The sequence below is a fragment of the Podarcis raffonei genome, chromosome 7, assembly GCF_027172205.1.
Source record: "Podarcis raffonei isolate rPodRaf1 chromosome 7, rPodRaf1.pri, whole genome shotgun sequence".
NCBI lineage: Eukaryota > Metazoa > Chordata > Lepidosauria > Squamata > Lacertidae > Podarcis > Podarcis raffonei.
Genome location: NC_070608.1, coordinates 35,015,981 through 35,037,141, shown reverse-complemented (window position 1 = coordinate 35,037,141; position 21,161 = coordinate 35,015,981). Strand labels below are relative to the sequence as shown.

The 21,161-nt window shown below is 40.2% G+C and overlaps 1 protein-coding gene across 1 annotated transcript; it reads left to right on the top strand.

Moving 5' to 3' along the window:
- Positions 1 to 1,052: 1,052 nt before the first annotated feature.
- Positions 1,053 to 21,161, top strand: MTFR1 (mitochondrial fission regulator 1). The gene is made up of 8 exons (XM_053396024.1): positions 1,053 to 1,259; positions 6,582 to 6,725; positions 7,975 to 8,073; positions 14,687 to 14,805; positions 15,672 to 15,910; positions 16,950 to 17,202; positions 17,595 to 17,745; positions 19,669 to 21,161. The coding sequence occupies exons 2-8, from the start codon at positions 6,660 to 6,662 to the stop codon at positions 19,726 to 19,728; spliced, it is 987 nt and encodes a 328-aa protein (XP_053251999.1). The 5' UTR covers positions 1,053 to 1,259; positions 6,582 to 6,659; the 3' UTR covers positions 19,729 to 21,161.

Below are 21,161 nucleotides of genomic sequence, written 5' to 3'. Positions count from 1 at the left end.
GCATTCTTCTGTAGCAACATGCATTTTATCAATTTCCGTACTTATAAGATGTTTTATGAGTGGTATTTAACTCCCCATAAATTTATTGAGAAATGGGCTTTTTCTTGATGTATTGAAATAGGAAGTATAATGACAACACAGCCATACGTTCTCTTCAGTTTAGTGTAAAGTTTTTAGTTGGGAATTTCCGTTACTGTATTGCAAAGTTATTGTTTATTGGAAACACACTGCAAATCTTTAAAAATACAAATAATAGTAATAAAATACATTTTAAAAAGGAGGTAGATACCTGAATAGCTCAGTTGGTTACATCATGGTGCTGATAATGCCAAGGTTGCAGGTTTGATCCCCATATGGGACAGCTGCATATTCCTGCATTGCAGTGGGTTGGACTTGATGATCCTCTAGCTTTCTTCCAACTCAACAATTCTACGATCTAAGCTCAACAACTTTGACCTGTACCCATAAAATACGGAGTAGATCACTGCCAGTTTTTAACTCTGTAAGTAGAGTGCAGTTTTTTGGAAGTTGGCCACCCCTGGTATAAGAATCCAAGCCTAAACATACTTGGGAGTAAGCCTCATCAAAGTACAGTAGTAGGAACTTAGGAAGCTACTTATACCTTAGGCTTTGGGCATGTTTAGGCTGCTCACAAGGCAGCTTACAAGACATAAAATACAATACAAATATATAATATTATATAATCTAAACAACTACGTATTTAAAACAAACGCTTGACAGCGTATCAAGCCATATAATTTTTAATTATTTTTAAATATTTAATTAATAACGACAGTACCGATAAAAGCGAGTTGCGAAATGCTACCGTCGTAGCGGACAGGGACCTAGTCAGGACGAGAAAAGAAACAACAGTTGTACAGCTTTATTGTGCTCTGCTAAGTAATCATTGGCTGTTGTACCGAGCGCTCCGCATCGGCAGATGGCGCTCTCGCGCGATCCTTCAGTACTGTTCACGCGAAGAGCAAGAATTTCCCAGCGTGTCCGCAAACCAAGTCACCCGTCTTTCCCGTCTCGGTGGTAGACTAACGTCTTGTGACCCGGATAAGGCGGGGGCTGAAGCCTCACCTCCCGCAACGGCAAACGATGATTGGCCAAGAGCTGTAGCCGGTGCAGCTGGAGGATTGGTTGTTGAAGGAGACGGGCGGGGGAGAGATGAGGAGCGTGTGTGGGAATGAACTGCCTGGACTTGGCGGCTGCTGAGGTGACTGAGAAAGGAGTATTACCGGCAGGGCGAGGCGGTGAGTTTGAGCGGCGAGGGCGGTGGCCCTCTCCGTTCGTGCTGCGGTCCCGGGGTCCGCTGCTGCCCTTGGTACGGGAGGAGCTTTTGAACCGGCTTCGGAGGGGGCTGAGGAAGAAGTTGGCCGTCCGGACTTGAGGATGCCCACACAGGCGCCTGAGGGGACCCGCCAATCTCGCCCCGGTGCGGCCGGGGGTGGGAGCGAGTGGCTTGGCGGGGGCCACTGCCCCAGAGCACCGCGTGCCGCTTAGTCCCAACAGTTCGTTGAGAGCACTGTTGCTTTCCCTCCGCATTTCCTAAAAGCGGGCCTTGTTCCGAGGCACACTCCAACCTGGGAGCATGTAGCACTGTAGTAAAAAAAAAATGGGGGCGAGGGTGCCTCTGAGCATGTGCAGTGCCCTTCCCCCCCCCTTGAGTAATCGCAACTCGCCATCGCGTTGTCGAGGAATAGGGGCACAGAGTAGGCAGAAAAGCCTGACTTCCAGGGTTAGGCCTAAATCTGGCCTCTCCTTGGGTTACAAAATAGGCACTGCTTTTTTTTTTTTTTTTTTGCTTTGCTTTTTTTTTCAGGAGTCAAGTGAAAGGTCAAAATGCTCCGCCGTGTGAGTTCTCTCTTTGTCTCCAGTGTGAGGACACTGGTTAGACAGCGGCTAACCTTGAGAAGCTGTTCTTTTCTCCTACTGCGTCCTAGTAAACAACACTGTGGGCCATCGTTGCTAGCACTTTGAAACTTGCCTACCTGTGCCAGCTCAGTGGTGACTTCTGTAAACAAAAAGCAGAGGCGGGGAAGCAAGGCATTTTGACTTTTTTGTCGGTACTGAGATCAAGATTTGTTTTTGCCATATTTGAATACATTCTCTCTCTCTCTCTCTCACACACACACACACATAAAAAACTTGTATCTAACATAGCTAGACCTAGTTCATTCTGGTGCTTCTTACATTACTAGGTATATAAAAACAAGTTGTGCTGAGAATAATAGTGTGTAGAAAACATAGTTGCATTTAGGTGGAAGTCGTTTAGAAATTGCAAGTTACCGTCTTGTAATGCTGATGAGGAAACCCAGTTACATGGGTGGGGTATAAATAATAAAATTATTATTATTATTATTATTATTATTATTATTATTATTGAGACAAGTATTTTTAAGGTGACATAAAAATAAGGACTCCTTGTTCTTCAGGATGTGTGTTCTGTTAAAGCTCAGACAGCATTTTGGCAAAGGAGCCATAGACCAATGGTGGAACACATGTTTTGCATGCAGAAACTGACATCTCTAGTTAAAAGGATCAGGTAGCAGGTGATGAGAATGCCTGAGGCCCCAGAGAGCTGCTGTGAGTCAAGGGAGATAATACTGGGATAGATGGAAGTATTCTGATCTCTGAACAAAGCAGCTTCCAGTATACTGTGCTTATTGTGGCAACCAGTGTTTGTACCGCAAATGAAAATTCTCTGCTCCTATAAATTAGGCAAATGCTTTAAAAGGAATATAAAAGCCTTGCATTTGTGTTTCATTATAATAGGTATTTGTAGGACTTTAAAATATGAACATTATTGTTTCAGACTATCTAGCTTAAAATGGGGCTTGCCAAAATAAGTGGCAGTTCAAGAAAACATATCTCTGTACTGCATAAGAATGGTTGCAACTGAGCAACATGTGCAAAACTGGTAATTTTGAGTAGCAAACCCTCACCTCTAGCCAGATCATTAGGTTGATTCATCCTCAATTAGTGACCACAAAGTCAAATGGAAAGTGAATAGGGATTGCTTATGCACTCTGAGATATAATACATATATTATGTTCTTGGTATCTTATGTATTACTGGGTATAATTAGAAAACACTAAAGCACATCAGGGATCTAGGTGTTGCAGGCTTACAACCTACTTAAAAAAGAAGAAGTGGGGGAAGGAATGAAGAAAGACAGGAGTGTAGATATTTAAATCCAAACTGCACTTGCTGGCTGCTGTATGCAGTGAAGGTTAACTGTCTGTGTCCCCTGTTGCCAAATCAGCCATTTGCATTTTGAGGTATATAAATTGATTTTTCCATTAGTTTGGGAGTTCCATTACATTGGCCTAGTTTGCATGTCACAATAAGTCACAATTCATCTTAAACAGTGTTTTAATTGTGAATGCCTGTCACGTGGGTCCCTATGTCATTCCCTCTGTGCATCACCCACACAGCTCAAATAAGCAATAACATGACTTGCTGTGTAGCTTGATTTTGGACCATGCTCTATTTGTTTCAAATAAACCAAATGTAGTAAGCATATAGCTCAGTCGGAAGAGCATGAGACTCTTAATCTCAGGGTCATGGGTTTGAGCCCCACATTGGTCAAAGATTCCTGCATTGCAGGGGGCTAGACTAGATTATCCTTGTGGTCCTTTCCAACTCTGATACCAATATTTGTTCCTGTGTCAACGCAAGGTGACTATGAGTTGTATTTCATGAATTTCTATTTCTACTCAGAGTAGACCAATTGAAATTAATTACTCCAAGTAGGTCTGTCATTGACTACCGTCCTATATGTTTCCTCCTCCTGGACAGAACATTTTAAAGGTCAGGATAAAAAAGTACTTTAAAATATTGCTTTTCTTGACAATGCAGCCTGGCTCTGTAAGCTGCTTTTCTTAGATTTAAAGAGCTGAGGAAGCACAGTTAGGATATGGCAGATGAGTAGAGGCCAAGGAGGGGATTTGTTGCTCAGTGGTAGAAGAGCACATACTTTGCATGTATGAAGTCCCCATTTTGATCTTTGGCATCTTTGGAAGAACAATGTAGTGGAAGAAAATCTGTCTAAGACTCTAGAGAGCCAATTCCAGTCAGAAAGGCTCACCTGGAAGACTGTTCCATCTTTTCCTGTACAGATAGGTACAAAAAGTTAGCCATGTTAATCTGTAGCAGAAAAAGCAGAAAATGTCGTATTATGGCGTAAGAGTTCATGAATATAAGTCCACTTGCATCTGATGAATTAGTCCACTTGCATCTGATGAATAAGTCTACTTGCATCTGATGAGTCTAATCCCTGAAAGTTTATGTCATATTAAATTTGCTACTCTTTAAATGTAAATGTGGGTAGGTGGCATTGGTGGGGTTTTTTTGTGGGGTGGGATAGGGGTAGGGGGATAATCACAAATAAGTGGCAGTAGAAAGCCATGCAGGTACCCATAATAATTTCAGATTGCTTTGTTGAGAAGCCAAGGGGAAGTCAGAGTTTGCAAAGAGGGCTCCTAATAGTTTCCCCTTCTACGGCTTCCAGAATAGAAACATGGAAATACAGTACGTATTGTCATGTTTAGTTTTGAGAATGGGGTGATACATTATTTCCCAGATGGGTCAGAGAAGAACTTGCTGCTAGCAGATATTTGTGCTTTCTTAAGAAAGTATGCTTTAGTCTTCTGGAATGATCCATCTAAGTCTAAGAAAATGATTCCAGGTTCAAAGGGATACAAAATAAATGGCAGCCCTGAAGTGCATACCATGTACTGCATGTGAGAAACTGTCAACTGAACAGCTGCACCAGAATCTCAAACATCCCATAAACGGTAAACCTCAAGGCAGTGCAACTGGGGTTGCCTGTGCCAAGTTTCCACATGAAGATATTATTACCTAGGAGTGGTAAACTGTTGACTAAAACAAGCTTGTAATGAAAGCACTAGCAATGAATTAACTACAACAGTTCTTGCTAGAACTGTCCCAAGTGTCTTGTAGTCTGCTGACTTGTCATTTTTTTAAAAAAACACCATTCAGTTTTTCCATTATGTAGCAGACTGAGAAGTTTAACAAGTTTCCAAAATGATCATAATTATGTTCACATTATCAAATTCGTCTTTCTTAGAGGAACTAAACTGAGAGCAGTAGATATTTGTAGGTTTTTTGATGATGTATGCATTTGATTCAAAAATCCTGAAATACACCATTTTCAGGCCAAAAGCATATTGACCCTTAGTCAAGTTGCCATGTATATGTGGGTATGCAAGACCAAAGTGTAAATGGAATCATGGTGAGAACTGCAGCTCTCAAGGCTATTTTCTGAACAACTTTCTCACCAACTATTTCATGCTATCTTAAATCAAGTTTTATCATTTATTATTTGTTTCTGTTATAAAAAAAATTAAATGACAAATTTTGGGCATTTGTCACAGGACTGGAAGCAGTGTAAGATTTTTAAAAATTGAAACATTGTGGGGTAAGGCTTAGATGTGCACAAGATATAACTAACGTTCCTTGTGAGAGGTGTTTGAATGAAATATAAGCTTCTTGAAAACATAAGCCCTTAAGAATCTTGTCTTTTAATTATCACTAGTACTTTCTTGTCAGTTATGTTCCATAGATACACAGATACACACATTCAAAGTGGAATCCTGGCAGCTACATTCTGAACCACCTGAAGTTTCCAAAGGCAGCCCCACATAGAACACATTGCAGTAGTCTGGTTGGAATATGACCAAAATGTGGATGACTGTGGCAGAGTCATTCCAGGGGCAGTTGGCATATGAGCCAGTGCTGATAAAACAAAAACCAAAAACACTCCTGGTCACTGATACTTACTGGGTTTCCCCAGTCAGTGCCAAATTCATGAGCACTCCCAAACTATATACTTCTTCTATCAGGTAGAGTACTAGTCCATCCAAAACCAGTTGTAAACTATCTTCTGGAACTGGGGAACTCCCCACCCACAGCATCATCTTGCTGTGATTCAGTTTTAGCTTGTTTGCTGCATCCATCCCAGAACTGCCACTAGGTATGGTCGTACCTCATGTTATGGATGTTTCAGTTTATGTGTTTTCGGATTGCGGACTGCAGGAAACCCGGAAGTACTGGAATGGGTTACTTCCGGGTTTCGCCACTCACGCATGCGCAGAAGTGCTAAATCATGCTTTGCACATGCGCAGCAGCGCCAAATTGCGGCTGCACAGATCCTGCGCTTTAGGATGCGAACGCTGCGGATTGCGGACGTTTCTCCGTCATGGATTATGTCTGCAACCCGAGGTTCCACTGTACTGGTTTAAGATTTCAACAGCTTCCTTGGGAACTGAACATGGAAAGGAAAGGTAGAGCCAAGTGACATCAATATACTGATGACCAAACCTGCTTGCACCCTAGAACTTTATTTTCAATTTATGGAAATCCTACTTGACAGTTTTGACAGCGCCTGAAAGTGAGTTTACAAATTACAATCAATAAATACTGATTGCTTATTTACAGTGAAAATTGTGGACTTAGCTTTTTTTGATATGTTTTCTTCTAGATCATTTCTCATAGTTTGAAAGAGTTGCACACAGATACTCATGGTTTCACACTTTGTTTTTTCTCCCCAGAGTGACTATGGAACATTTGCATTCCAGCAAACTGAGGTGGTTAGCTAACAAGATTGTGGAAACCCTGCATTGTTCCAGATGATTTACTGGATTAAGCACCTACTTAGAGTGATATTTGAGAAAGCAGCATTAACTATGGAATCAGTAAGTGTTATAGTGAAGTACAGACTTGCCTGGCTGTTAGGATCAGTGTGAAATACCCTATTGACAGTGCCACCCTTTTGAGGGTCATGTGGCAGTAGTGTTTGAGAGCATCTTTTTGTGCCTGTGGCCCCCAGGTTATAGAACTCCTTCTCCTCCAAAGTGCATTTGGCCTTGCCATCGTACACGTTTTGTCAACACATCACAGTATGCTTTTTTGCCCAGGAGTTAGATGAATGTTACATTAGAAGGGGTAGACAAATCTCTGTACAGTGGTACCTCTAGTTACGAACTTAATTCGTTCCGGAGGTCCGTTCTTAACCTGAAACTGTTCTTAACTAGAGGTGTGCTTTCGCTAATGGGGCCTCTTGCTGCCGCTGCACTGCCGACACACAATTTCCATTCTCATCCTGGGGCAGAGTTCTCAAGGTTAGCGGAGTTTGTAACCTGAAGTGTTTGTAACTCGAGGTACCACTGTATTATAAACACTTAAAAATTTTATTTATTCAGGCTTTGATTCCATCCTTCACCCTAAGGTTCCAAGGAGGATTACTTAAAACTGGGAGAATAGATTAAAACAATAAAACATCAATTAAAATATGATTTAAAAGAAAGTGGAGCTTGAAGTCACTACTGATCATCAGTAATCTCAAGACCTGCTTAATTGGTCTTGTATTTCTATTTTTAGCATGGCTTGTCATGCTACAAAAGAGAAATGACTCACCTTACGTCAAGGAATTGACAAGTGAGTGGGCTTGTTTGTCTGCATCCATTTCAAAACTGTCAAAATGGCCCGGTGGTGGTGGAGGAACTCAAGGTCTGGCCCACTGGCCAGATTCATTTCCTTATCCTTCTCTAGTCTTCTGTCCACATGAGAATTCCAGTGTAGATCATCCTTGTTAAAACATAATGCATGAAATCTCATGGTAGCTGTTCTGACAGCCGAACAGATTTCCTTCCCCCCTGCACATCCCCAAACCTGCCCTGTTCCTTTTGCCGGGGGGGGGGGAGGAGAGAATGAAAAAGTTCCATTGCACAAGTATTTGTGTGTTGATGGATGATGTTGCACAATGTACTTTTCTTGATACAGAGGCATTGCAGTGCACATCTGTATATTTATTCAAAAGAACATTAACTGGGGCTTACTCCCAGGTGATCTGGATTTGCAGTGAAACTTAAAGAAACAAATTATTTTCATGCTAGGCAGATCATGTTAGGCAGTAATAAAATTGTTTTTCTTTTTTTCTTCCAGTTGCTTTGGTCTAGTAAGCCTTATGGTCGTGATAGAAGTATTGTAAGGAAAATTGGCACCAACCTCTCGCTGATACAATGTCCAAGAGTTCAGTTTCAGGTAAGATTTTAAATATTTGTTTCACTTTCCAGAGGGAAATTAAATTAATCTTAGTGGTCAGAGCAAACTAATGGGATCTGGGTCTAGGCTGTTGGTACGTTTTTTCATCTGTGAATTTGAAAGCTGTGTCAAATATCTCATAACCAGCATAATTTTCTCTAATAGGAAACTACTACAACTGTCTAAGGGACGTGGGTGGCGCTGTGGGTTAAACCACAGAGCCTAGGACTTGCCGATCAGAAGGTCGGCGGTTCGAATCCCTGCAATGGGGTGAGCTCCCGTTGTTCGGTCCCTGCTCCTGCCAACCTAGCAGTTCGAAAGCACGTCAAAGTGCAAGTAGATAAATAGGTACCTCTCTGGCGGGAAGGTAAACACTGTTTCTGTGTGCTGCTCTGGTTCGCCAGAAGCGGCTTAGTCATGCTGGCCACATGACCCGGAAGCTGTCTGCAGGCAAACACCGGCTCCCTCGGCCTATAGAGCGAGATGAGCGCGCAACCCCAGAGTCGGTCACGACTGGACCTAATGATCAGGGGTCCCTTTACCTTTACCTTTTACAACTGTCCAACAGTTTTAAACAAAACAGTAACCATCAAAAATTAAGCAGAGATCATTCATTCATTCATTCATTGCATTCATATATACTGCCTTTCTGCCAAGGCAGTTTATAATTTTTAGTATGAAAAGAAACAATATAACATGGCGAGTAGAGCAGGCCATGTAGTTTGTCTATACATGCCTCCCTTGATCTCTTCCTCACAGGACAGATGGTGTCAATTGACTCAGGGGTGGGCAGGGAGAAGGGACAGTGTATCTGAAGCAGGCCTTGATGTTTTACATAGGGGGGAGGCTTCTCCAGGTAGGGAAACAATATAAATATTGTCAAATAAAGGGAAAAAATATTCTTGAAAAAAGCTTGAAAGGACCAGCTTTCAGGATGTACTAATGTGTCAGGTGAGGTGTTGGGAGTCAGAGAGAGAGAATGGACCTCTTGAAGCACCTAAAACTTACAGCAAATGTGTTTGTGAGCTTAGAATACTCACCTCTTTGTGCTATACGCCACTTAGAAGGTCTGAAGAGACCTCAAAGGATCTGCCTCTTTGGAGGTGGAGACACACTACAGCATTTTGTTGAAGGTTCTGTATAATTATTAAAATTTACCTTTGTTATTATGTTTTAATAGTTTACATTCTCTATCTTCTGAGCAGCCTGCTAACCCAACAGACAGGTTTTGCACATTGTATAACTTCCTTTAAAACTGTACCTCTGTTGGTTGTTTTTAAAATTGTTGAATGTCATGGGGAAACGTCTTAAAATACATCTTATGGAAACATTTATTCAGCAAGATATTGTGAGTTGGAAGGTTAATAGTATTGACTCTGGGGAATAGTAGAGATAGCTGTCATTAAACATCTGTCTACAAGTTCAGCGAACTCTTCCAATGAATATTCTGGTGCACTTCCTAGTGTAGATCTATGCTTTGAAAAGTTTGCTTTCATGAAAATAAAGTTAAGCAGTTTTAAAACTTTGCTGTGTCTCTGTCATCTTAGATGAGGGATTTGTCCCAGTCTTCTTCCTATTGTAGAGAGGTTATGCATGTTGTATTAACTTGCTGTAGAGTAACTTTGTGGAGCAGCAGAGCCTATTACTGCAAATGTTGAGTGAGAGATTGTCTCTAATGCAGCTAGAAATTGGCTCTGAACTTGGGAATTTTTTTATTGAAACAGAGCTCCTTTTGTCTACAGCCCCAGGAGTCACATCTATGACTCTTTTTAAATCTTGGCATGTTGACAGAGTAAATGGTAATTATCTTCTCGGATGTTTCCTTCACTGCATACCCGTATTCCCATTCTATGTTATTGTTATGAAGCTTTGGAAATGGGGTTCAGCAATGGCTTGTTAAGGTGTCACTGTGAGTTGAAAAAAATCTGTATATAGCCAGCTCTTGCACAAAGACTTTCTATATGCTTAGAAGGGAGAGCTCCAGTTGCATTTACTCAACCCACACATTGCCATGTAAAAGCTGCTTGTGATTCAGCTGTGTTAAGAAAGGTCAGACAAAGGATAAAAAGTATCAAGAAGCTTTTAACGTGTTGTGTTCTGTTGTGTTTTCATATATTCTGTTGGAAGCCACTCAAAGTGGCTGGGGCAACCCAGTCAGATGAGTGGGGTACAAAAAATAAATAATTATATTATTATAACTACTAGAGAGTTGATAGGGACACAACTCCCTTGTTACAAGAGCTTCACTGGCTACCAGTCTGTTTTCAGGGATAGTTCAAAGTGGTGGTTGTGTTATCTGAAGCCCTATACAGCTTTGGTCCAGGCCATCTGAAGGACCATATTCTCCTATACAAACATGTCCAAGCTCAGGTCTTTGGGGAATGTTTTACTTTTAGTCTTGCCACCTTCACAGGCATGCCCGATGGGGATGCAGTAGAGGGCCTTCTTGGTGGCTGCTCTGAGACTTCGGAACTCCCTAAAGAAGCTGCACTAGCTTCCTCCTTGTCCTTTTGCCAGCAAGTGAAGTCTTTTTTCCCCAGGCTTCTGGAAACTGGCTGTTCTTAAGGAAAGGCCTCTTAATAGTGTGCTGTACGGTTTTTTACTATCTGCATTTTAGTAGTTTTTTACATTGTTTTAATTCAGAATACAATTTAATTACTTTTTAACAATAACCATTTATATGTTTTTAGCTATTTGTGTTTTATTGGTATTTGTTTTATTTAATTTTTGTGAGCAGCTGTGAGTCCTAGTTCTGGGGGAAAGGCACAGCATAATTACAATTAAATAAATAAAATAAAATAAATAAATAAATAAATAAATAACAGCTTTGTGGCACCTAAAAGACTAACAAATTTCTTATAGCATAAGCTTTCATGGACTACACTCCACTAAATCAGATTAGCTTACAAAAGTATATATTATGATGTGTTACTTTTTAGGGTGCCACAAAATTCTTCATTTTTGCTGTAAGATACAGTACTAACATTGCTTGCCAGCTGGAGGATTAATATATACAGGTATACACTTTCATAATTATTTCTTCTCAGTGTTAGCCTGGAGTTGTATAAGTGCATTTTTGAGTTGTGGAAACACAGTTAAATGGGATGGAGTTGGATGAAGAGTCCTAATGATACATAGAATAGTAGACACTTTTATTTATAATTAAGTGAAAATCAGATGAAACAAATTGGTGAAACAGGGCTGGGGAAGAAGTGTTGGCACTTCATATAAAGGTGGAGAGAAATAGATACATAGAATCTTCGAAGGGCAAACAAATGTAATAGAAATACATGTTTCAAATATAAGGAGCATTATTTTGACTTTTAGAATAATATGTGTTACTTCAATATAAACAAGTGTAACCTTTTTGGAATCTTAGTTCTGTAATAATACAAGTCATATTGTGATAAGTGTTTGTAGGCTGAGGGTGCCACTGCCACCCAGGATTCTGGTTTTGCATATGCTTGTTCTTCTGCGACGTTTCTGACAATAGTTCCACAGATTTTAAATAAAACTGTGTCCTTGTGATGCATGCAGTTCTGAAGTTACTGTTTTAATTAAACGTGATTTACAATAGCATTCATTCTTCAAATTTGAAAGTGGGAGGAAAGAAATCTTACAGGGAATTTTACATTAGTTGTGAATTCTGTGTTTTTATTGTAGTCGTATGACAGTAGCATTTAATTTTACTGAAATCTTGTGGGTTCTAAATTGTTCTTGAAGAGAAAATATATTCAAGTATAGTAATGATTTTAAATTTATGACTACATTGAAGTTAGCTGTTTCAAAATACACTTGTATGATACATTAAAATGAGCATAGTTTCTAGCCTTTTTATAAAAGGTAAAAAGAACAGATGTTTCCTTCCTTTGTTGGTCCACCTGCATTCAAACTTCTTTGTTACACACTTACCTGTTTCCAGTTATAATGGGCTTTGAGGTTTAGATGTTACCTCTTAACATGAAAATGGACTGCGTCAACAAGGTTTATTTGGGAAAGAAAGGAATAGGAAGCAAGGAATAATATTTCATCTCTATCTGCAAAATTTTCTCACTGGCCTGCATCCATAAAATTATTCACCAGGAATAAGAGCTTTGGCCCTCTGGTAAGCCAGGATTCCTGATAATGGAGAGGATCCTCACTCACTGAAGTCTATTAGTTGACACTGAGCTTTTGAGCCTGCTTCTATTGCTTGAAAGCTCAGTAGGACATGATACCTTTCCTCTCACTTGCAGAAGTGGGGAGAGGTTGGTTCTTTCTGTGCTGCTGACCATGCTAAAGCAGCACAAGGGATTGGCTTCAGCCTGCTCCAGAGGCCCAGCACCACAGAGACAAACACCCCTCTGTAAATCCTTTGGCATGTGTGCCAGGGAGGATCGATGGTGAGCACAAATGATGGCTTTCTCTGGAACTGAGCCAAGAATGTGTGAACCCTACAGATATTTCCAACAAAAGTGGGAAGCAGCTAGAGGAGAGAGTATGCAAACATATTCTTTGGGTACAGTTAATGTGGTTTCCAAGCTGAAAGGGGTATTATATCCATTCCCTAAATTGAACAGCCTTATATTACTTAGTTGTGAGGATCTGATATGTGTTTCAGCAGCAGAATCAGTGCCAAGGTTGAACTCTTGCTTTTTTCTAGATTGTTGCTACACTGAAACTTTTCTATAGTGTTCTCTCTTTCCCTCTTTTTTCTTTCTTTCTTGCTTTAGCTATTATATCACAGGATCGTGCACTGAACCTGCAGTAAGTCAGTTTTGTCCTTTCTCATTAAACTTGATTAAACTATTAGTGCATGCTTGTAATCATAATGAACTGCTATTAAGAACTATAAATCAAATTAACTTTTAGAGCCTTAATTTTCTGCTTGAGCTTACATAGGGGGCTTTAACTGCTGCAAGTTTTTGTTCTGCAACTGTGGGAGAGAAACTATTGAGGCAGTCCTGTGCACACTTACTCAGAAGCAAGACCCGCTATATTCAATGGGACTTATTCTGCTCAAGTGGGCATACGATTGCGGCTTGAATAAGACGTTGTGACTTTAAAGTTGTGGTATAGTTGGACAAAGAAATGTGTGGTGGGTGATTTGGATGCTTGCCACAGACGGGGATATGGGACTCTTGTACTCCCATCAGCCCTAGCCAACACAGCCAGTGGAAAGAGATAATTGGAGTTGTAATCTAACATCTGGAGGTTTCCATGTCAGCTGCCCATAACCTTGAGACTGAAGCACTAAGAAGATGAAAACCTCTAAACCAGCACTTCTCAGGCTATCTGATGTGATAGATCAGCTATTCCCTCCCCTAATGTGCTAAGAACTAGTAACATATTTGGTCCCTGAAATGCCCCACCCAACCTGGGCTGTGTGGAGTTGCCAGGGGCCAGCAACTGATGACTCACAGAACAGCACTGGTCCATGGACCACCACATTACAATAATAATAATAGTACAGTAATAAATTTATTATTTATACCCCATCCAGCTGGCTGGGTTGCCTCAGCCACTTTGAGTAGCATTGCTCTAAACCACTATGGGAGCTCAAATGTGGTTTACATTAAACTACTGTTAGTGTGAGTCACAGTTGAGTGGCATGTCTTAATTGAGCTTCAAATGTAGAGTTTAAAGCTATACTACAACTTGCTATTTTAGTCACCTTGGAAGTCATGTCAGAATAACCCAGTGATAGCTAAGGGATAGGTGCACTTGATAATCTCTGTCTTTCTGTTTGTTTGTTTGTCTGTCTGTCTGTCTGTCTCAACAACTAGATCCACACAGAATATGTAATAGCAAACCTCTGCTTAGGCCTGTAAATTTGGCTCCAAGTCTTTAAGGCTGGAAAAATATTTCTTATATTTGGAGTTGGCCTAGGGGAAAAAATCCACAGTTGCTAGGCAGCAGTATCAACCCTTTATGTATTGATCATGGTGCTTTCTTAGCTTTGTTGGCAAATCTGGAAACAGATACTATTTGACATTAGAACTGCACCCACATCCTCTAGCCATATAGTGCATATTCCCAGTGTACATTTTGCACTTACTATCTTTACTCCTATTTCTCACCAAAGTATTACTAATTGGAAGGGCACATTGAATGCAGACCAGGTTTCTTGCTAGCTCTGCCATGTAGAATATTATTCCCTGGTTTACTTTAATCTTTAATCTGAACCTTCTTTTGCACGAAAACATTCCTTTTGGGCACTTGGAAAGAATGGCACTGCTAGATGCTTGGTGAGAGTCAGTAACTATTAGCTTAGGTAACTTTCCAAATTGCAACTAGTGACTTATGGTGCAGGTTAAAGAGAAACTTGCCTGGCGTTGTACACATTGGAAAACAGGTTTATTTGCAATTTGTTGTACTGTATTAGTTCATGTTTTGTATTTCATAGATTAATTGTGCTAATACTAAAATTTCTGTGTTTAGTTCACATGCAGTGTTCTTTGTGGGATTTATCCCTGGTGTAAAATCTTTCTCCTTTTCCATCTATTTCTCTCTGACATAATAGGAGGATGTTTCATCCTTCCACTACCCTCAAGTAAGCAAGACTATGTGTGAAATCATTGTCGACTTAGTGCTATTTGAATTCTAATATGTAATCTTGTCCACTCAAATCTAGCTTCCATCTCAGTCTGCAGAAGGCAATCATTCTAACCCACTGAGAGTTGATGGAGTGGTCTCCCTTGCAGATGTGGGGTGGGTTGCTGAAGAAGAAAGTGAAGTCTTTACACGGCTCAGGTATGTTTTTTGAAGCTGCCCCTCTGTGGTTGATTCTTTAAGTCAACCTGTGTCAAGGGAAGCAGCAGTGTGTTGAATTGAACTAGATATCCTGCTCATTTGAATGCTGTCAAGTGTTGTTTTCATGGGTAGAGAAACAGCAGTCACAAGTTTCAGCACCCCTGGCACTTGGAAGATAGGGAATGAACAATGTAAAGGCAGGTGCTTCCAATGTTTAGAATATTGGGTGTAAGCTAGGTCTCTGTAATGTGATGTAAACCCAAAGAACTGCCTCTGGGATGCACCAGTTTCATTTTGACAATATGAGAAGCAGAGAGTTGACATATTGGTGAAGTGGGGTTGGGAGGACATTGGTCCCATTTTGCATTACTGAATGATGATCCTACAGTCCATAAAGCAAGAGATGACTGCAGAGAAAGCCACAGTTTTGCCAGTGCTCTCTTCCATTCATTCCTGCAGAAATTGATATGCTGTTATGAGGTGTTTCACATTAAGTGTGACTATAGGTTGATGTGTATTCCTTTGTGGCACATGAAAATATTTTGGCTGCCATTATACATTAAATTTACAGAAAGATGAGAAAGGGGTAGATTTGGGGAATTCAATTTGAAGTGAGAACTAACTAGTTGTGGCAGTCTTAATAGCCTATGCAGCCATTCCCTGTACAAAGAAGTAGTAAAAAAAAAAACCTCGTGCCTATAGAAGGTTTAGGCTGCATAAGATGCTGTGCACATGGAGTTCCAATCACACAACAGAACTTCCCCTTCCTCTCCCCCTCTTCTCCTCACCATTGCTCCCTTTAGCTTGTTTGATAATGGGGTTTTTTAAAAAGTAAGTACTACTGTATATTGTTTTGTTGATTACAGATCAGACGTTTGGTCAAAATCCCAAACATATCCTAGAGGTGAAGGCTGCTCAGGAAGAGATCCAAATATTCAAGTACCTTTGCCAAAGCCATTGCAAGAAAAAGAAGACTCCAAGATTGCTGTGGCCACAAATGATGAAGCTCTGCAGAAAATCAGTGTGCTAGAAAATGAACTTGCCAGTTTAAGAGCACAAATAGCCAAAATCGTAAGCTTACAAGAACAGCAGAATATGACAGCAGGTATTTTTTAAAAAAATATATAACAAAGCTAATTTTATAACTTTTCTTTCAAATTGACTTTCATTCCAATGGGTCTGATTATTCTTTGCATTAGAAGTGGTGACTTCCATTGTTGTGGTATCTCACTTCTTAACTCACCTTGACAGGAGAGGGTCACACTTTGCTGTTCCATCCACTGGACTATTCATACTTTCGTAAACAATTGCAGAAACGTAGGCTCAAGGTGATATTGAGCCATTGCTGTGTTATCTGACATTGTTGATTTTAAAGGTGCTGAATGGCAGTAGTTGAAAAAGCTTGTCTGATCACTATTCTGATGTCTAAAAACAACTTTATGAAAGCGTCAGTTAACACATTTTGGGTGTTGAATTATTCTTTAAGCCATATTTCCAACTTATTCATCTCTGATTAGTGACTGCTAAACATGAATTGGAAGATTGCCAGTACTTCTTGGAAGAAGTATAAAGACATTAACTACTTGATTGTCTTGCATTCCCTTTCCTTTGTCTCATTTATCCCCTCTTAATAATCTACTTTTTCATAGCAATCTGAACATGACAGCGGAGGGTATTGGAAGGACGAGAAGAACAACCTTGTTTCCTAGCTGGCAAGGTCTTTAGTGTTGCACGTTAAATTTTCTGAGACTGCTGCCAAAATCAACCCAGTATCTGCAGTTGTAAGCTCTAAAGCACTGCTGCACTGTTCAAATATGTTTGATTTGGTCATCATTTTATAAGATGGCTGGTGATGGCTTATTATTTATACATTTGTCATACTTAAAGATTCTCTAGTGGCTTAAACAGAATCCACACCCATTGGGTAGAAATTTTAAAACTTGTTCAACACTAGTAAGCCTAACCAGAGAATGGGGTTCCAAGCCCTTTTGGCACCCTCTACTCTTCTTGTATTTCCTTCCTAGATAGATGTCTGTCCCTAATTGAAAAATACTACATTGCTTTGATGGGCTTTGTTTTTGAAATGATAATCATTATTTACTGAAGAATATTGTTGCATAATTAAATGGACTATTTTGTTACAGCTGGAGTAAGTTCTGCAGCATCAGTTCCTGTCCTAGCAGGAGTGCCAGCACCGCCCCCACCGCCCCCACCCCTTCCACCTCCACCACCGCTCCAGCAGAGCACTTCTGCCATTGATCTTATTAAGGAGCGCAAAGGAAAAAGAGTAAATTCCGGACGGACTTTTATAGATGATGATTCAAAGAAGCCTGAAATACCAAACATGCTAGATATTCTCAAAGATATGAACAACGTAAAGCTGCGATCTGTGAAAAGGTGAATCTACTACGGCTCTCTGTTCAGGAAGGTTGGGGGGATGGGGCTTTCAGTGAGGAAACTTAACAATGGATGGTTCCTTAGGTTACATAAGTAGCCATTCATTTGCTTAATCAAGGTAACACATACCCCACTGCAGCCCCCTCTTGCACCATCATGCACTCTTTCGGATTAGGAGGCATATCACATCCCTCTTTAGGTAAAGTTAGCAGTTCAAGGCCAGGAGATGTGCTGTATCAGATAAGAGGCTGGAAGATGTGTTGTAGCACTTGTAGCTGGTAGTACCAACCCTTCCGGGTTGGGGGGGGTGGAGAGAGAGAGAGGGGAAGCCAGTCTCTTTGCAGGCATTTGAAGTGTCTACAACTCAACAGTTTTGCTCTATTCTTTTGAAGACCAGAGGAGAGCACCAAACGAAAAGCAGCCGACCCAACAGATCCTGCCGCACTAATAGCTGAAGCTCTTAAAAAGAAATTTGCTTATCGATATCGAAGTGACAGCCCAAGTGAAACTGAGAAACAGGCTCCTGAATCTGACACAAGGCTGGTAAGCACTGCATCCAATTTATGATTCACTGGACTCTAGTGACTAGGATTTTAATCCTTCCTCCCAGTTCTCCCTTGACCTTTAAAACTGTAGTTGTAGCCAACTGCATATATCTTAAGGATCATGCACTGGAAGTTGACCCGGCTTGCCACTGGAATGTGTAGAAGTATCTCTGCCCCCTATGCACATAATTTCTGAGGAGAGATTTGCTGACTTGGACTCTGACATGCTCCAGCCAGCTGATGGAGGGGCTGGCCTGTGTGGCTGTGAAACCCTTCTCACATGTGGAGTGTAGAATTATAAAATGGGTCTATCTACAGAAAATGCAGTGGGGAGCATGAAGATGCAGGCTGCTAGTCTGTCTTATCTTGTACCAAACAGACTGGTGAAGTTAGCATGATGTCATTTGTCTGTCCCTCCATTAGCCTACTTGTTCACTTGCATGTAATTCCTTGCTACATATGGACTAGGAAAGTTGTTAACAATAAGGTTGCCCTATAGTATTTAAGCCCATAAAAGTTAGTAGCCTGCCCAAAAAGCCTAATCCTGCTTTTTTCTCTCCTAAAAGGAGCCCCTCTTTTACCAGTTTGCTACAAATTTCTATAATTTTTACTATTTATTAAATTTGTATATTGCCCTATACCCATAGTTCTCAGGGTAGTTCACAGGGTCAGGCTAGCAATGCAGCAGGCTGGCAAAGGGGAAACAAAGCACTCTCCCCCTTTGCCAGTCTGCCTTGCTACCACAGTAGCTGCAGAGAAGGGGTCTCACTGTCTCTTAAAACCTGCTCATCCTTGAGCACAATTCACATACCCACGTGCAGATTCTTGATCCCCAATGGCAACCAGAAAAGTAGTTAAATACAAGCCTTCTATAGAGCAGCTGCAATATAGTGCTAGATTACCGAGGGCAAGGTGCGCAGGAAGCTTTTTTTCTAGTCTCAGAACAACACTTGCACTGGGGAGAGGGGATTTCCCAGCTACGAAGGCCCCCTAATATGTTATATTGTAACAGTCACATACCACCAATAACTGGGCTAACTTACAGCTTGTCCCATTGCTAGTTGGTCTTTAGGCAGAATGGCATCAGAGGGTATGTTGCAACTATTGTTCATTATTTCAGTTGGTGGGCAAGAACAAGTATGTAATGAAATAACTGGTCACTGTACTAGAGGTACATAGAATTTAAGGAGGTTTGGAAGGCAAGACGGACATGATGGTGAAGCCTAATTCTAACTAGAGAGCTTCTTGCCAAACAAAGGTTTACTTGTACTTCAAGAATGCTGAACACAGTGTTGACTCCATTTGGTGCCCTGGTCCTAACAGAAGTGCTTTTGATCCTGCAGGTGCCTCTGCTAACAGATGAGGCCCTTTTTGCCAAATCGCTCTTCCCCTAGCACCTGCAGGAGATTGGCCCCAGAGAGTAGAGGGGCCTTGTGGAGTAGCAGGGAAGGTGTAGGAAGAAAGGGGATTTGTCAAAAACTTACCCACATCATGCTCTTCTGTCAGCAAATGTGTCTGCTGCATCAAATGCCCTTATAGAAGTGCAAGACCACTAACTGAATTCCATTCTTTTATTTATTTGACAAGATTTATATACCACTGAATCAACAAAAACCTCTAAACAGTTTATGTAAAGCATAAACTAAAAATCAAATGCTAAACATTCATATAAATAAAATCAGCAGTTTTAAAACAAATGTAAATATTTATAAACCCTATTTGGTTTTTAAGCTCCATTATTTCAGTTCTGGGTTGCTTCTTAAATTTCTCAATTTTAAAATTGATCAGGAAAAACCACAAGTAGAAGAAATGTGTAAGAATGACTTCTGAGTACATGCTAGCGGTAGCCTGTAGCCTTGGTGTATGAACTTACTCCCAGTATGTGCAAATCCTTGTTCTTACTCTCATTCTCTTTTTATAGTTTGGGCCACACATGCTGAAGCCTACAGGAAAAATGAAGAATCTAATTGAAAACTCTTAAGCAGGGGGGGAAGTTACCTCACTACAAAAGGACTTTTTACAACTACTTCTGCTTTTTTGAGAAACAAGTGTTTTGGTTTTTTTAAAAAAATTCAGGGGGCTGAGTAATAGGTTTAAGAATATAAATATTGTATTGTGGTAACACAGCTTTTTAGTACAGAAATGTCAATGTGGTATTAGAGTATTAATAGACAATATAAGAATGACTGACACTCTTAAACACCATGTGTACAATAATTAACTTTAAGTTATTATAGTTCCAGTGCAATAACTGGTATAATGTAAGGGTAATTTTTAATGACTTATTTTTAGTTTGTTACACATTAATTTTGAACTATGTTCTGCATTTAGAAATCTCATGCTGTGTTTTCAGCTTCTTTAAATGAAGCACTCAGACTTTACTAAAGCTATTCTACCTCTCAAACACTAACCTTGAAGGAGGCATGGCTTTAAAAACCTTATTTATTCTCCAGCAATACAAACTTCAAAATTAAGTAATTATCTTTCAATAAAGCAACTCATTTTTGCTTCAAAACACATGTTACATTGCAGCATATTTATAGGCAATAAATTAGCCAAAGTTTGGACTATATTTTTGTACAGGACTAAACATTACAACTGCAATAGAAGTAATGCTGCATATTCTGTATTAGGAAACTAGAGCAGAATATATAATTTACCAATGGAAGGATAAGCAGGGCTTCTTTACCTCAGACCTTAAACTGCCAGGTTACAGAGCCTGGGTTATAGTTTTCTTAGTTCTCTTATGATCATTCTTGTCAACATCTGCAGTATTTGTTCCAGCAACTTGTCTGGTACCAAGTCCAGTCAGTTCAGTAGGAGTTTGCACTTTTACAGGGAACAATCAACTGAAGATGTAGAGCATGACCCATCCTGGCTAGGTTTTTTGGGTGGGGGAACCAACAAACTGAAAAGTTGCATTTGGAAAAGGGTACGGTGTCGTTCTGTTTTTGTGCTGCATAAAATTTCATTTCTAGAAATAGAAGGCAATTATTTTGTGAATGCTTGTTACTTAGATTACAATAGCAAGATCCAACATTGCAACAGCAGATACAGTGAGACTTCACCTCCTCCCCCTGTAGCCCATCAATGTGCTCCAACCCTCAACAGCATGTTTGAGGGGAGTGAAGTGGAAGAACTGTTTTCATGTGCAAGTCCACTGACACCCCATGTCATCAAACAATTATCACTGTTTTTCTATGAAGAGATAATTTAATCTAGGTAGTATAGTGTCCCTGAAATGTTTGGAAACTTTCATTTTAAAGTTTTTTAATTTAGAACTTTGTTTTACAGATTATTTTTTATCTGATCTGTAGAATGCTGCAAGATGCCTTAACGCCAACTGTTGTTTTTCTACGCTCATGTGCATTTAGCCCTGTACCACCAATGTAAAAAGTTAAAATCAGAAAGATA

What these genes read in the sequence shown, in the direction of transcription:
- MTFR1 (XM_053396024.1), top strand. Translation starts at nt 6,660, where the DNA reads ATGATTTACTGGATTAAGCACCTACTTAGAGTGATATTTGAGAAAGCA. An exon ending in GTCCAAGAGTTCAGTTTCAG is followed by an intron (nt 8,074 to 14,686) that starts GTAAGATTTTAA and finishes ACTCAAATCTAG; the next exon opens with CTTCCATCTCAGTCTGCAGA. An exon ending in CTGAATCTGACACAAGGCTG is followed by an intron (nt 17,746 to 19,668) that starts GTAAGCACTGCA and finishes CTCTTTTTATAG; the next exon opens with TTTGGGCCACACATGCTGAA.